This window comes from Garra rufa, chromosome 3 (genome assembly GCF_049309525.1).
Source record: "Garra rufa chromosome 3, GarRuf1.0, whole genome shotgun sequence".
Taxonomy (NCBI): Eukaryota; Metazoa; Chordata; class Actinopteri; order Cypriniformes; family Cyprinidae; genus Garra; species Garra rufa.
This window is the reverse complement of record NC_133363.1, coordinates 61,608,034-61,626,332: the sequence shown is the minus strand read 5'-3', so window position 1 is coordinate 61,626,332 and position 18,299 is coordinate 61,608,034. Positions and strand designations below refer to the sequence as shown.

The 18,299-nt window shown below is 36.8% G+C and overlaps 1 protein-coding gene across 1 annotated transcript in view; it reads left to right on the top strand.

Annotated features, from left to right (window-relative positions):
* Window positions 1–2,315: 2,315 nt before the first annotated feature.
* Window positions 2,316–18,299, top strand: part of prkd4 (protein kinase D4) — a 35,126-nt gene continuing 19,142 nt past the window's right edge. The window contains exons 1-5 of the mRNA XM_073837424.1: window positions 2,316–2,467; window positions 14,572–14,710; window positions 14,878–15,009; window positions 17,327–17,481; window positions 17,564–17,762. Of these exons, the coding sequence (XP_073693525.1) occupies window positions 2,321–2,467; window positions 14,572–14,710; window positions 14,878–15,009; window positions 17,327–17,481; window positions 17,564–17,762 (772 nt within the window). The 5' untranslated portion in view covers window positions 2,316–2,320. The remainder of the gene's footprint in view (window positions 2,468–14,571; window positions 14,711–14,877; window positions 15,010–17,326; window positions 17,482–17,563; window positions 17,763–18,299) is intronic.

The following is an 18,299-nucleotide window of genomic DNA, read 5'->3' as shown; positions in this document are numbered from 1 at the left end:
ATTCTATCCATCAATCGTTCTATCTTTTTTGTCTATCTACTCTTCTATCTATCTATCGATCTATCTGTTGATCGTTCTTTCTACTATGTGTCTATCTATAGTATCTATCTTTCTATCTATCCATCTATCAATTAATTCTATCGTTCATTTATCTATTGTTCCATCTGTCTGTCAATTTGTCTGTCTGTCTATCTATCTATTGTTCTTTCTACTATGTATTTTTCCATCTACAGTATCAATCGTTCTATCCATCTATCAATTTATTCTATCATTTATTTGTCAATTGTTTCATCTGTCTGTCAATTTATCTATCTAGCATTCTATCCATCAATCGTTCTATCTTTTTTGTCTATCTACTCTTCTATCTATCTATCGATCTATCTGTTGATCGTTCTTTCTACTATGTGTCTATCTATAGTATCTATCTTTCTATCTATCCATCTATCAATTAATTCTATCGTTCATTTATCTATTGTTCCATCTGTCTGTCAATTTGTCTGTCTGTCTATCTATCTATTGTTCTTTCTACTATGTATTGTTCCATCTACAGTATCAATCGTTCTATCCATCTATCAATTTATTCAATCATTTATTTGTCAATTGTTTCATCTGTCTGTCAATTTGTCTATATATCGATCTATCGTTCTTTCTACTATGCATTGTTCTATCTACAGTATCAATCGTTCTATCTATCAATTTATTCTATCATTCATTTGTCAATTCTTTCATCTGTCTGTCAATTTGTCTGTATATCTGTCGTTCTTTCTACTACATATTGTTCAATCTACAGTATCAATTTGTTCCATCTACAGTATCTATCGTTCTATCTATTGTTCTATCTATCCATCTATCAATTCATCATCTGTCTATTGTTCTATTCATCTATTGTTCTGCCTTTTTCAATTTTTTTCTATCTATTGTTCCATGTTTATCAATTTATCATTATATCGTTCTTTCTGTCTATTCCATTTGTCTGTCAATTCCATCTGTCCATCATTGGGTCCATCTATCAATCATTCTTTCTCTCTACTATTCCATCTGTCAGTCAGTTTATCTATCTGTCTCTGTCTATTGTTCCATTTGTCTGTCAATTTACCTTTCATTCGGTCTATCTATCTACTGATCGTTCTGTCATTTGTTTTATCTATTTTTCCATCTGTCAATATATTTCTATTTCTATCGTTCTTTCCACTATGTATTCATCTATCTATCCATCTATCAATTTTTTTTGTTCTTTCTGTCTATCTATTGTTCTGTCTGTCAATTTATCCATCTTTATATCCATCTATCAATCATTCTTTTTGTCTATCCCATCTGTCAGTCAGTTTATCTATCTATTATAGACAAAAAGAATGACATATAGTTTATCTATTGTTCCGTCTGTCAATTTTTTTTATTCTGTATATTGTTCTATCTATCTATTGATCGCTCTGTCATTCTATCTATCCGTCCGTCCGTCCGTCCGTCCGTCTATCTATCCATCTATCCATCTATCTATCTATCTATCTATCTATCTATCTATCTATCTATCTGCTCGGGGTGTTAAATCAACAACTTGGGTGTCAAACTTGAGTGTCAACAACTTGTGAAATTGTGTAATATTTTGTTAAACGGGGTTGCATCTCTGTAACACAAGACAAAGTTCAGAGATTCAATGCATATTTGCCCAACACAGTCTTTGTGTAGACTAAAGTGAAATTGACCCTTGGCACTGTCGTATTTGCCTTGAGTTTCCTACAGCTTTAAAGTTTGTATTTGGTGGGCAGCAAGTCAGACCCACTCTTCTCACATATAGAAGCTCTAAAGTTTGAGTGTCAACTTCCTGTCTCAGCTGCCTGTCGTTTGTCTGCTGAAGCGCTCGCACAAGGAAACCAGAGCAGCGGCTGTAGCGCTTGAAACGGGGCTGCGAAATGTGCTAGTTCAGTCTCACCAATGTGAAGAAAATGGCTGCCAACTCAAACCACCGCCCAAAAAGCGTTGACATCAGCAGCTATGTCTCTGGTAAGTTCCTCTTTCTGAGCTTGACTATATTTCGCTTTAATCTTAATGTTAATCTAGGCAGGTTAAAGCTAGTTTCGGTTGTTGCCTTGCACTTGAAGGAGCCTTTAGGGGGGTCTTTAAATGCAGAAGCTTTTAAAAACGTATTGACGATGATATATACATAAATGAAAAAAATGATTGCAGTAACGCTATAAAACACTTCTACAACCACAAGACACTAAGAGAAACACTAAGAAGTCGTGGTGAAGCTGTGATCCTCTGAAGGAACGGCGTTTGATCTGCTCTAACTCTTCTCTTTCTCTCAGGTTCTTTCTCTCAGATGTCCATGGGGCCTGAATCCTCTGCACAGGGGCCCATACGTGTCCACTTTCAGATCGGGCTCCTCAAAGAGGACGTACGGATCGCTGAGGGACGCCTCAGCTTCCAGCAAGCAAAACATCTCGCAGCCGAAATCATTGAGAAAAAGGTACTGCAGAAGTTCAACACTTGATGTTTTTAATCAGTGCTGGGTGGATTACTTACAAATGTAATCTGTGACGGATTACAGATTACATGATGAAAATTGTAGTTAGTAATGAAATCTAGGTTACTCGGTGTTTTCTGACTACTACTACTTCTGGGTGTGCTTGAGTAAAATACAAATAATTTATTTGTTTACCTGCATGTTACTTTTTAATGTCATAGGTGTTTGGATGACAAAAAAGTTTGTGAATCCCTGCATATGTAATGTAATCATGTAATCCATAAAAAGTAACTGTAATCTGATTATGAGCATTTTAAAATGCAATATACTTTAATTTCAAGTACCTACATTTTGTAATCTGTAATTTGTAATCTGTATGTAATCAGTTACTGATTACCCAGCACTGATTATGTCGAATGTTGAAATGAACTATTTTCTTCATCATACATGTTCAAATATGGTGTGTCAAGACACGTCACACAAATATGTCAAATCTGGTGATGACAGAATTCACATATTTGGTCAACTATTTCTGTACATCTTTGCACATTCATGTCTTGTCGGTTAAACACCCACTCTGATATAATAGCTTTACTGACAATGACTTCAATGAAGGCTGCTTTTCACAGTCAAAAGGTCAAGGGCACACACAGACAATCCATACAAACCACTGTAACACACAGACGACTGGACTATTGGTTTTCTCTCCAACAACAAAAGCACCTTTTCATTGCCTTTTAGTTTTAAAGAGAAACATCAGCCAGACCCACAGATTCGTCCAAAATTCTGTATCTTCTAAAAAACCTTTAATCATTTCATTGTTAGTGGTGGTAGTGTTGCCTAAAAACAAACATGCAGTTTGAGTTTACCTTCGACAGGTTGTAAAGTACATGAATATTGACTATTAATATATAATTTTTTTTTAATCAGGGGTTCTTTTAGGTGGTTGCTAGGCTGTTGCTAGGTTTCTCTGAGTAGTTTAAGCAGATCGCCAGTTGTCAGGTTATTCTTTGTGGTTGCTGAGGTTGTTCAGTCAGAGTGTTTTGTAGCAGATCTCTGTGCAGGTTATTTTTCCCTGTTGAAAAGAGCAGCATATGCTGGTTAGGTAGGTCTTGATGCTGGTTTCACTCTAGCGAAGGACCAGCATAAACCAGCTAAGGACCATTTTGAACTAGCATCAGAACATACCTACTGAGTGGTTGCTAGGCTGTTGCTGTGTGGGTGGTAAGTTGCTCAGAGTGTTTTAGCAGATTGCCAGTTGCCAGGTTGTTCTGGGTGGTTGCTAGGGTGTTGCTATGTGGTCACTAAAAAGCTCTGAAGGATTTTAAAAGGGTTGCTGTGTAGTTTTGTTCGTTTTGGGTGGTTGCTATACTGTTGCTATGTGGTTGCTAAGGTGCTCAGAGTGATTTTAAAAGATTGCTGTGCAGTTTCCTTTGCTGTGGTTAGTTGCTAGGCTGTTGCTGTGTGGTTGTTAATGTACTAAGGGTGATTTTTAGTAGATTGCAGTGTAAGTAAAATTTTTAGATTGTGTGTAGTTGCCAGATTTTTTTTGGTGGTTGCTATGTTGTTGCTATTTGGTCGCTGATTTTGAGCAGATTGCCATGTAGTTGCCAGATTGTTCTGTGTGGTTGACAGTTGCCAGGTTGTACTTCATGGTTGCTAGGCTGTTGCTATGTGGTCGCCAAGGTGCTCAGAGTGATTTTTAGCAGACTGCAGTGTAGATGTCAGATTGTTCTGGGTTGTTCCTAGACTGTTTCTATGTGGTTGCTAAGTTGCTTAGAGTGATTTAACAGGTTGTGTGTAGTTTCATTTGTTGTGGGTGGTTGCTAGGCAGTTGATATGCAATTGCTAAATTGATCCGATTATTTTTAACAGATTGCTGTGCAGTTACTATGTTGTTATGAGTGGTTGCTAGGTTTTTACTATGCAGTAACTAAGGTGCTCAAAGCGATCAGGTTGTGTTGTATGTTGATGTGTGGTTAAAAAGTTGTTACAGGTGGTTGCTAGGCTGTTGCTATGCAGTAGCTAAACTGCTCAGATTAGTTTTAGCAGATTGCCAGTTGCCAGGTTGTTCAGGGTGGTTGCTAGACTGTTGCCACGTGGTCGCTAAAAAACTCAGAGTGATTTTTTCAACCGATAGCTGTGCTTAGTTTTGTTTGTTATGGGTGATTGCTCTACAATTTATTTGTTGTGTTTTGGGTGGCTGCTAGGTTGTTGCTAAGGTTCTTAAAGTGATTTTTAGCACATTGCCTTGTAGCTGCCAGGTTGCTCTGGGAAGTTGCTAAGCTTTTGCTATGCTGTCGCTAAGGTGCTCAGAAATTTTTTAAAAGATTGCTGTGCCTTTACTAGGTGGTCGCTAGGCTGCCGCTTTGCGAAACAGTCAGTATATTCAAGAGTAATGCTCGTCTTTGGGTTTTGTCCTTTTGTGTTCCATTTTCAATTTAAACCATTTGAAAAAATTATTTGAAGAATTCTCACCTCTGTGCCATGAAAGAAGCGGAAGTTAAAGAGGTTGTGTGAAGACGCCACTGAATTAGGTGCTACTCAAACATTCACACTAACACACTCATCAGTCTCTTAGCCCTCCTTCAGCCGCTCTGTTTGTCCGCTGTGGTTCACAGCATCTGCATGTAACTTTCCAACCACAGACTCTTCCCCTAACACTCACTCACACACCTTTTTCTCAGCTTGACCTTCTTATGGTGCCGTTTCTACTGCAGTGAGACAGGATCGTTTCTCTGACACACACAAACACAGACCTTCATTGTAAACACTCCAATGCATACACAAACACATGAATGCTAACAACACCTAACATCATTCATATTCATTAGAGACATATGCTTCCTGCATACTTTACCTACTATTTTCTATAAATAGTATACATATTCTACGATAAATGTTAGTAGTACACAATATTTTTACTTAAGCTCATTACATGTTTAATTTTAGTTATCTCAGAAATATAGTTATATAAAAATTTTAATTTTAAATATGTATTTAAAATTTTGAACTTCCTGCCATTTTTGTATGCATTCTCCTTATTCTTCAACGCGGAAGTAACAGTATCACTATAGTGAGCTAAGAATAACAACATGCAGTAAACACTAAAACAGAACTACAAACCAGTGTGCTCATAATTAAGATATTACATTAAAATAATATGATACATCATATGATGACACACCAATTTGCAATATCAAGCAGCAAAACTGAAAAATAAAAATAGCTGGAAAACAGCTAAAATTAGCTGGAAGCAGATTAGACCGTAAATTAGACCCATAAAATTTACCAATGGCTGCACCTGCTCTTACGGGAAGAATATTGGATGAAATGTCTAATCAAATGACTCACACTTTGGAAGAAAATATGTTACCCTTTTTTTTAAAAAAAAAAAGAAAAAAAGCCTGGTCAGGCTGGGAGACCAGCTAAAACCAGCTACTTCCATCTTAAAGACCAGCCAACCAGTCTAGGCTGGTTTTAGCTGGGGTTTTTTTCAGCAGGGATAGTTGACCCTGTCCCGAGAATAATTTTTTACTTGACAATATTTAATCAATCATGTCTTGTGTTTTCAATCCGCTGTCAATAATCAGGCAATGTGTGATTAGAAAATGAATCACTTCTGATCGAATTAGTTAAACAAATTGGTCTGAAATTGTTGCCTAGTCAATTTGGTTCATTTAGGCACTGAATCGTTTCCACCGATTGATTCTTTTGTTGTATAGCGACTCGTTTCGGATCTCTGGCATATTGATAGTTTACTTCTGCTTTTTTTAAAAAGTAGAAAATACTTTTACTGATAAATCCCTGCCTGTCAATGGAGTTTACAGTACAGTAACAACCTGAGAATAATTTTTACCTGACAATGTTTCACCAGTCATGTTATTTTTTTTTATCAGCTACCCTGGTGAGAAAAAAAAACTGCTAAAACTAGCCTAGGCTGGTTGTTTGGTATTAGCTGGTCAACCAGCCTGGTTTTAAAAACAGGGCTATGCCAGATTAGCTAATCTTTTGAATCATTTAAACGGTCTGTTGTTAGCGATTTATTTAGATTCATTCGGACAGTTCACTCATGCACTAAATAATTCCCAGCATCTGATGTCGGGCATACTGACAGTATACCTCTGCGTTTCAAAATAAGGTGGACAATACTATTACTAATAAATCATTGTCTGTCACTTTTGAATCATTAAAACGAACTAAAGTTGAGGACGAGTCAATTTGATTTATTTGGACAGTGCGCTGGTGCTTTGAATCATTTCCAGCAGTTTCTCACATCGATTCTGCTAGTTATATAGCAGCTAATGTATAGGATATTTGGCATATTGACAGCTGACTTCCGCGTTTCAAAATAAGGTAGATAATACTATGACTTATAAATGCTTTTTTTACTTTTCAATTGTTCAAATGGGCTAAAGTTGATTGGCGAGTCAATTTGAATCATTCGCACAGTTCACTCGTGCATTGAATCGTTTCCAGTGGTTTTTCACACCGATTATTCTAGTTATGTAGCGGCTAATTTATTCAATGTCTGGCATATGGACAGTTTACTTCCGTGTTTCAAAATAAGTTGACAGTGATATTACAGACCTGACATCTCGGAGACGTCTATTTGACATCTGCAAGACGTAGTTTGCTCATCCACAATAGGTCTATTAGACGTTTCCTATAAGATGTCAAATAGACGTCTATTAGATGTCTAGCACACATACTTCTGCATGATGTCTGTTAAAGATCTCTTGATCTGGAAAGCATCTGCTGTGTACAAACATCTGACAGATGTCTGTAAGATGCAAGTTTTACATCCATTCTAATTCATAAACATCTTAAAGACGTCTAATAGACACCCAGATAGCTCACGTACATCTGCAAGATGTCTGTTAAAGATCTCTTGATCTGGAAAGCATCTGCTGTGTACAAACATCTGACAGATGTCTGTAAGATGTAAGTTTTACATCCATTCTAATTCATAAACATCTTAAAGACGTCTAATAGACACCCAGATAGCTCACGTACATCTGCAAGATGTCTGTTAAAGATCTCTTGATCTGGAAAGCATCTGCTGTGTACAAACATCTGACAGATGTCTGTAAGATGTAAGTTTTACATCCATTCTAATTCATAAACATCTTAAAGACGTCTAATAGACACTCAGATAGCTCACGTACATCTGCAAGATGTCTGTTAAAGATCTTTTGATCTGGAAAGTATCTGCTGTGTACAAACATCTGACAGATGTCTGTAAGATGTAAGTTTTACATCCATTCTAATTCATAAACATCTTAAAGACGTCTAATAGACACCCAGATAGCTCACGTACATCTGCAAGATGTCTGTTAAAGATCTCTTGATCTGGAAAGCATCTGCTGTGTACAAACATCTGACAGATGTCTGTAAGATGTAAGTTTTACATCCATTCTAATTCATAAACATCTTAAAGACGTCTAATAGACACCCAGATAGCTCACGTACATCTGCAAGATGTCTGTTAAAGATCTTTTGATCTGGAAAGTATCTGCTGTGTGCGTACAAATGTCTGGCAGACATCTGTAAGATGTCAGTTTTACATCCATTCTAATTCATAAACATCTTAAAGACGTCTAATAGACACCCAGATATCTCACGTACATCTGCAAGATGTCTGTTAAAGATCTCTTGATCTGGAAAGCATCTGCTGTGTACAAACATCTGACAGATGTCTGTAAGATGTAAGTTTTACATCCATTCTAATTCATAAACATCTTAAAGACGTCTAATAGACATCCAGATAGCTCACGTACATCTGCAAGATGTCTGTTAAAGATCTTTTGATCTGGAAAGTATCTGCTGTGTGCGTACAAATGTCTGGCAGACATCTGTAAGATGTCAGTTTTACATCCATTCTAATTCATAAACATCTTAAAGACGTCTAATAGACACCCAGATAGCTCACGTACATCTGCAAGATGTCTGTTAAAGATCTTTTGATCTGGAAAGTATCTGCTGTGTGCGTACAAATGTCTGGCAGACATCTGTAAGATGTCAGTTTTACATCCATTCTAATTCATAAACATCTTAAAGACGTCTAATAGACACCCAGATAGCTCACGTACATCTGCAAGATGTCTGTTAAAGATCTCTTGATCTGGAAAGCATCTGCTGTGTACAAACATCTGACAGATGTCTGTAAGATGTAAGTTTTACATCCATTCTAATTCATAAACATCTTAAAGACATCTAATAGACACCCAGATAGCTCACGTACATCTGCAAGATGTCTGTTAAAGATCTTTTGATCTGGAAAGTATCTGCTGTGTGCGTACAAATGTCTGGCAGACATCTGTAAGATGTCAGTTTTACATCCATTCTAATTCATAAACATCTTAAAGACGTCTAATAGACACCCAGATAGCTCACGTACATCTGCAAGATGTCTGTTAAAGATCTCTTGATCTGGAAAGCATCTGCTGTGTACAAACATCTGACAGATGTCTGTAAGATGTAAGTTTTACATCCATTCTAATTCATAAACATCTTAAAGACGTCTAATAGACACCCAGATAGCTCACGTACATCTGCAAGATGTCTGTTAAAGATCTTTTGATCTGGAAAGTATCTGCTGTGTGCGTACAAATGTCTGGCAGACATCTGTAAGATGTCAGTTTTACATCCATTCTAATTCATAAACATCTTAAAGATGTCTAATAGACACCCAGATATCTCACGTACATCTGCAAGATGTCTGTTAAAGATCTCTTGATCTGGAAAGCATCTGCTGTGTACAAACATCTGACAGATGTCTGTAAGATGTAAGTTTTACATCCATTCTAATTCATAAACATCTTAAAGACGTCTAATAGACACCCAGATAGCTCACGTACATCTGCAAGATGTCTGTTAAAGATCTTTTGATCTGGAAAGTATCTGCTGTGTGCGTACAAATGTCTGGCAGACATCTGTAAGATGTCAGTTTTACATCCATTCTAATTCATAAACATCTTAAAGACGTCTAATAGACACCCAGATATCTCACGTACATCTGCAAGATGTCTGTTAAAGATCTCTTGATCTGGAAAGCATCTGCTGTGTACAAACATCTGACAGATGTCTGTAAGATGTAAGTTTTACATCCATTCTAATTCATAAACATCTTAAAGACGTCTAATAGACACCCAGATAGCTCACGTACATCTGCAAGATGTCTGTTAAAGATCTTTTGATCTGGAAAGTATCTGCTGTGTGCGTACAAATGTCTGGCAGACATCTGTAAGATGTCAGTTTTACATCCATTCTAAATCATAAACATCTTAAAGACATCTAATAGCCATCTATTCGACATCTGATAGGAAACGTCCAATACACGTATTGCAGATGAGTTTTGCAAATGTAAATGTAGACGTCAAATAGACGTCTCAGAGATGTGCTTGTGCTATCAAGGCATTTATTTTACACCAGACATTCTAAAGATGTATTGCAGATGAACAAACACTCTAATAAAATACATCCTCCAGATGTAAATGCAGATGTCAAATAGACGTCTCTGTGATGTATGTGTGCAGTCAGGGAAACGACTTTATTGCAGGTGGACACAAAGTTGTACGATATGTGATGCATTTCCCACACTTTATTTTGAGAAAGTTCTTCCTGAGTGTATCCATGAGCTCCAGTAATGTGAGAACGAGGTAAACACCTAACACCTGCACAGCACCACAACAAAGCGACACCCTGACCAGCCTGAGAGCGACGCGCAGAGCCGGGTGTAACAGAGGCTGATCATGTGTTTGTGTTTGTCAAGTTTTCAGACCTTTCAAGTGGGTTTAACACTTGAAAACCTTATCGATAATATATCATATGCAAACCAGTTTTTTTTCCTTTAAGTTCTGCTTTTAGTTTCGTGTTTTGTCAGTTTGTCATGCATTTAGGGTTGAGAGTGAGTGTATTTGGTGAGGTTCTCAGTATTTAGTCTTCAACAGGAAGTTAAATGTTGTTTGAAGCTGATGTGGAAGAGGAAGGCCTAACTTACAAAGAAAGTACTGTGGCGAAACCATGAAGCAGTGAATACTGTGCAGGTATCTAACTAATGAAGGTCTATTTTTCAGCACGGAAAAAAGCCTTTTTCTCCAAATGTGTGAGAATTAGTAAAAGGTAAAACTGTTTGCACTACAAACCGGTGTGTTCAGAATTAAGATAATGCATTTGTAATATCAAGCAGCAAAACGAGCTGTTTTGTACAGCTAAAAATTGCTAGACGAGAAGGAGCCTGGAAGACAGACCCATTAAATTTACAAATGCCGCTCTTACGTGAAAAATAAGGTGGATTATAATGTTTGCAAAGTACCACTTGAGTAGATGTTAAACAAAAAATAGGATTATTATTGGATCATATTTCCCCCCAAAAAATAATAATAACACTGCAATTGCACACTTTAAAGCTGACATTGAAAGTCTGCCTCCTAGTGCTGCAATTCACATTTTTAATACATAAATAAAAAATTATTCATTAAAGCATGTTTAATTCATTTACATTTTTTAGGTGTGTAAACAATTTATATTTGCCTTACAAAAGCACTTCTGACTTTGAAGTCTCAATATTGTTAGCTAAAAAATACTGTACAATTAATACGATTTAAATGTTACTATTTAAATACGATGTTTTAAATGCAGTCTATGTGTTCAGCGTTCAAAGAATTTGGACTGTATATCAGGTGTGAGTTATTGAGGAGTCTCGGTTTGACTCACATCCGTTTTTTTTTTTTTGGAAATGCGAATGATTGACTTTTAAGAACATCAGCATGCGAGTTATGCATCTGTTTAGCCGCCGCAGTGCCATCGTGATCTGACCCACTTTTTCACCCTCATCTGATGATCATGATTAGAGCTGCGGCTTCAGACACACACTCACTGCGTTTCTTAAAGTAGCATTTGTTTGTGCCCAGCATGTGTCAGTGTGAGTGTGTGGTTGTGATTATATTAGATGGTTTTATTTTCACCCTGAGAAATGCACTATAGAAGTGAATAGACATAATAAAGGGTTTCTGTACTCAGCAGAGTGTTTGATCATGTGTCAAGAGATGGTGCTTGTTTGTTCATTTTAAACATAACGATTGGTATTACATTTGTTGCATTAAGACTGTATATTATTGTTTTATGATGAGGGTTTAAGTGTACAACGCTGAAACCCTATTGTAATTGTTAGAATGGCCAAGGATCAGCAGTCTCCACATGAAACTAATCGTGCAGATCGAACCGTAAGTCGTAGAGACTTGAATATTTGAGGTATGGTAGTACTCACACCGCCAGCAACGTCACCAAAGCTCACCCCAATTGGCCTGACGGGGGCACTACAGCAATCTAAAATATGAAATCGCTCATAACTTCTAAACCATCAGTTGCAGGCTCAAGCGTCTTGTGTCTTTAGAATCCTTGGCTCATGCCTCAGATTCAATCGTAATCCTGGTGAAATTTGAGTATTATGCATTTTTTGCAAAACATGTTTGCATACTAGTCCTAGGTTTTTCAGCCGATCGGAACCAAACCAGTGCAGGGGACAGCAAAACGTTTGGAAGGGGCAGGGCCACTTTTAGTAAAATTGCATATAACTCCTGAAAGGAATGAGATATATTCGCCAAACTCAGAACACTTATGTAAGAGCCCAATCTGAGGCTGCAGGACAAAAAATGCAGAGCTTGGCCACTTGATAATTCAATTCAATTCAATTCAATTCAAGTTTATTTGTATAGCGCTTTTCACAATACAAATCATTGCAAAGCAGCTGTACAAAAAATGTAGGCTACGACAATATGTTTAGTAGCTTATTAGTGGTGACTACTGCATGTTAAGTCGATGTACTGTACATATGGTATAAATATTAAAAACAGTAATGGTGTAATCAAAAACAGATGATGAAAACTAATAGTAATGATTATGTGTTGCAATCAAACTTGTAGAAAAATTGTGTAGTGCTGTATGTTGTTTCAAGGCTGGCATCATCTGCGGTCCTCTGAGGGGTCGGCATCATCTCTTCTTGGGTATTCTGAATCCAGGCTGAATCTTGTGTAATTCCTAGTTACCATGGGATGGAAATCCCGTGGCAGAAACAGAGAAAAAAATAGAGAAATAATTAGCGTAGCTGCTGTTCCATCCAAGCAAAAATTATGTGTTTAGCCCAAGCTGAAGAATGTTGATGTGCATTTGATCAGATGTAACTGAATTACAACATTATGAGATACATTATGTGAATGCTTGGCTAAATAGATGAGTCTTTAATCTAGATTTAAACATACAGAGTGTGTGTGAACCCCAAACGTCATCAGGAAGGCTATTCCAGAGTTTGGGAGCCAAATGTGAAAAGGCTCTCCCTGCTTTAGTGGACTTTGCTATCCTAGGGACTGCTAAAAGTCGAGAGTTTTGCGACCTTAGGGAGCGTGAGGGATTGTAGCGTAGTAGGAGACTAGTTAGGTATGCAGGAGCTAAACCATTAAGGGCCTTATAGGTAAGAAGTAATATTTTGTAAGTGATACGGAACCTAATAGGCAGCCAGTGTAGAGACCGTAAAATTGGGGTAATATGATCATATTTTCTCAATCTGGTAAGGAGTCTAGCAGCTGCATTTTGGACTACCTGTAGCTTATTTATTGAAGAAGCAGGACAGCCACCTAGTAGTGCATTACAATAGTCCAGTCTAGACGTCATGAATGCATGGACTAACTTTTCTGCATCAGAAACAGGTAACATGTTCCGTAGCTTAGCAATGTTTCTAAGATGGAAGAATGCTGTTTTTGTAACATGAGAAATATGATTTTCAAAAGCCAGGTTGCTGTCTAATATAACACCCAGATTTTTGACTGTAGAGGAAATAACAGTACATCCGTCTAGTTGCAAATTGCAGTTTAAGGGATTCTGTGTATTGTTTTTTGGTCCAATAAGTAATATCTCGGTCTTATCTGAATTTAATAGTAGAAAATTATTGGTCATCCAGTCTTTCTTGATAGTGCTATAAGAGTGAAAAAACAAACATAAAAATGTATATACCTGGTCCAAAGTGCCTGAAGTGTCTATAAAGACATTTGCTAATTTCACAAAAACATGGCGGCCATTGGCTGATGAAGTTTGAGCAAGTATTAGACATGGTTAACATAGGCCAATTTGTACGAAACCCCCCCCCCCCCCTTTATAGTGCCACCAAGTGGACAAGCTCTACAACAGATTCAGCTCTTACATGCATGTTGTGAGTTTGGTGAAGATATCTCATTCCATTCAAAAGTCATAGCCATTTTAATGAAGGCAGTCCTAAAAATAAAGAGTATAAAAGAAATTTGTAAATAATCTTCCATTGGGGGGCAACAGCACTTTTTTCAAGGGTAAAAATTGGGCATAGCATACACATGATGTTTTTATCATATGATAGAACTCCTCATTACGGACAACTTTGCATTTAGAACCGCTGCTGTCAATCAAATTGTTGGTTACATGATTGAGAAGATGTAAAAACCTACATTTGCAAACTAGTCCTAGGTTTTTTGCTCGATCTGGAATTGTGGAATTGTGGCAGCACAATTATCTGGACTCTCTAGGTCAGTAATTATCAAAGAAATGTTGAAATTTACTCTTTGGGAAGCTCTAATGGGCTAGTTTAAAAAAGGGGGCCTCTCCAAATTTATCCAAAATCCTATAAAGCCTAAGGAAAACTCAAAACTTCACAAAACCTGGTGAGCACATGTGACAGGTGACTCTAAACAAGCATGCAAAGTTCTAAGGAGACTGGACCACAGCTGGCTCTATAAGAGTCATAAACATTGCAAAACATAATATTTCTATAGAAGATTATCTGTATTTGCAAAAAAGACTTTTTGCTACATAATGTTTTTTCATATGGACTTAACCCCAGTCATTTCTGCTTGCAGCTATATTTATTTAAATAATTTTATTTTATTACTTATTTATTATTATTTAATAGAATCTAAATTATATGATTTAAAATATTATTTACACTTTGTATTTATTTATGTTTTTGTTTGCTTGCTTTCTGTCTATAACAACGTTTGGTATTACTTTTGCTGCATTATTATATTTCACATAATGCTTATATTTAGTTTTACTTTTATAACTACTCTCTGTGCGTGTTTAAGGCTCCAGAGTGCAGTGTCGTGGGTCTTGGAGAGAAGCTGCTTTTATTCAGACATGAGCCAAACACAGAGCAGATCTTACAGAGACTCTCTGAAAAACACGACATACGGGACGGAGATCTGCTGGAGGTGGTGCTCGCTGGTCAGTCAACACACACACACACACACACACACACACACACACACACACACACACACACACACACACACACACACACACACACACACACACACACCATCCGGTCTATATTAGCATTATTAATCACTGCAGATGATGCTGACAGCTGTCAATCATGTTGATTCCTGTAGGAACGGCTTCAGTGACGGAGACAAAGTACCGCCCCCATTCTCTGGTCGTCCATTCGTATCGCACACCTACGTTTTGTCACTACTGTGGTGAGATGTTATGGGGACTTGTCCGGCAGGGCCTGAAATGTGAAGGTACGGCTGAATTGAACACTTCAAATGCAATAAAATTTAATAATAAAAAAAAATGTTTTATTGGTAAATTGCTTTTGTTTGGTTATCTTAGTATTAACAGTCAAACCAAGAATATTCAGACACCAGATATCATTTTTCATTTTTTTTTTTTTTACAAGTGGGTGCAGGACACTATAGATCATTCATGTAAGTGAGAATAGAAAAAAAGGAGACTGTGACATATTATACCCAAAAATTATTTGTGCAGTGGATTACCAGTAAAACAATTGGGACAAAAAAATAAATAAATTGACAATTTGACCTGACTATGTTTTGTTATATACCATACCATTCTATCTATAAGTTAGCTGACATTATCAAGATGATTTTGTTCTGACTCTTGAGTTCTTGTCATATTTTATATAGCACATAAACTGTGATAATGTGAGCAATGTTGAAGGTGTCTGAATACATTTTGGTTTGACTGTATATGTATTGTAATTTGTAAATGTTTATGTAATTTTCAATTTTTATACCATTCATTATTTTATTTATTTTTTTGCTTAGTTTATTGCATGATGTTTTTGTCACAGTCAGGCGGGGTTGAGGAGTGGAGATGGATGAGGAGAACCGGAGTAAATGAAAATATATAAGTTTATTAAATAAAACACTGATTATAATAGCAAACAAACAAAAATAGTGATGTGACGTTTGACACCGAAGCTTCGAAGCTTGTATCAAAAAAACGAAACATCTCACAGTGAAGCACTGTACCGGAGCTTGATTCGTTTCGTCCATAACCACGTGACCTGTGACGTCCGAAGCTTCATTTTCGAACACAACCACGTGACTGCTTCATATTCTGATTCAAATAACGCGAACCCCTTGTGCAAGTATCAAGTGTCATTCACTTTTTGTTAAGAATAAATCATAATACGACTGATATGTACATGTGTAGTTTTGTGCATATTCATTTTGTAGTTATCCTTGCTTTACAAGCACTTCTAATTAATATTAGTCAAAATTATTCTTAATTTACTTTGAACATATATGCCTACATGAACCATGCTTATACTTGTATATTTTTTATTAAAACGTTTATTTACAGATCAATTCGAGTAAAATTACTGTTTTTCTGACATAGCAAAAATAGATGTGTTTAATGAAACTGTCCAAAATCGCTGTAAGATCTGGTACGCGAAAGCAACTTTTCCCACCTTTGTCCACAAGATGTCATTAGTGTTCAACATGTTGAACCTTTTTACGATACAGTTGAGGGGAAAGCCTCGGTGCTTCGAAAAGCTTCATTTTCCCATCACTAAACAAAAACCTGGAGCATTACACGGGAACATGTAACATCAACGACGGACAGCTGGGCGTGATCAGACACACTTAAATACACGAAACAAGGCGTGGTAACAAACGAGATAACAAGATGACGAGGGGGAAATACAAATATGGGCATAGACTAAACCAAATAAGACTAAACCAAAAGGGGGAGAACGAGGATTAAACCATATAAAATAGAAACAGAGGGGGGAAAACACTGGGAAAACAGAACAGGACAGGACAAAATACTGACAGTTTTGTTGCATTATGTTGTTTAAAACAGTATATTAATTGTGTTATGTCTTTTTTATTTGTTTATAATTTAATATTTATTCTAATATTTAGATTTATTGTTTGTTGATATTAATTATATTATTTAAAATCTGTCATTTCTTTTGCTTGGTTTGTAACAGTATATTTATTATTCAATATTTATAGTTCATTTATCATTTATAAATATATATATATAGTAGTTTTTATGACATTAACAGCATAATCCAGAAACTATTCAAAAATATTTATTGCCTAATTGCTAATTTGTTTTTACAAAATTACTTAATATATGCACTTCTATTAGGTCTTATGTTCAATATTTGCATTTATTTTATTGCATAATTAAATATTGCATTTATTTTATTGCATAATACAAATAAAATTGTACTGTATATTTATCATTTATTTATAAACATTTATTTAAATGCCATCTACAGTCAGTGGCACCTCCAGGATTTTTTTTATAGAGTGGCCGAAAGAGGCCAATAAGAATGTAAGGGTGGCACACAAAAAAAAATGTTGCACGCCTAAATCTAATGGTAGACAATCATTTTTGGCTGTCCCATTAATTCTAGGAGCATTCTAGGAGTTATAGGCTTATACTATTATCTGTATAGAGCAATAGTTTTTTGCATAATCTCAATGACATGTTTGGCATTATTTGTGTTGCATTATGTTGGTTAAAGTTTTTTAAAATCTAAAAAGTGAAGTCTTTTCTTTGGCTTTCTCTCTGCAGGCTGCGGTCTGGATTTCCACAAGCGATGTGCGTTTAAGTTGCCCAATGACTGCTCTCGTGTGTATCGCCGCTGCGGCCCGAGCCTGTCTTTGTTTCCTCCTGGACGACCACGAAGCTCGACGCTCTCCAATCACACAGGCGGGAGTCTGGAGGAGGTGACGATCCAAACCCACACTCACTTTTCTACAGTACGAGTTGATTGAAATGCTCTCTGAAAATGTTTGTTTTGTCCCTTAGATCAGCCTGTCGAAGCCATCACGCTCGAGACCGCCGTCCTGGGCTGACGTCCCGGTGTCTGTGGGGCTGCCGGAGGGGAAGGAGGCCCAGCCGCGCGTCCCGCACACCTTCCACATTCACACCTACACCAAACCCACAGTCTGCCAGCACTGCTTCCGGCTGCTCAAGGGCCTCTTTAGACAGGGCATGCAGTGCTCCGGTGAGAAATCATAAAGAAAAATCACAAACAACATCTCTTCCAAAACATTTTCAGAATCCAAGTTGATAGTGAGAACTTCATTAAAGGAGAAGTTCACTTCCAGAACAAAAATGTCCAGATAATATACTCATCCCCTTGTCATCCAAGATGTTCATGTCTTTCTCTCTTTAGTCGTAAAGAAATTATGCTTTTTGAGGAAAACATTTCAGGATTTCTCTTCATATAGAATCAGAAAAGTATGCTTGTGCATACAAGGAATTTGTTTCAGTGTCATTAGCTTCCAGTACACAGAGACAACAACAAGATGAGAATAAGAAAATACACATATATACAGTGCCTTGCAAAAGTATTCACATTTTGTTTTGCTGCAGCATTGTGTTAAACTGCTTAAAATTAGTTTTAAGTCCATACACCATAATAATGACAAAGCAAAAACCAGATTTGCAAATTTTACAAATGTAATAAATATAAAACACTGAAATAAGTACATTGCATAAGTATTCATACCCTAAACTCAGTACATAGTTGAAGCAGCTT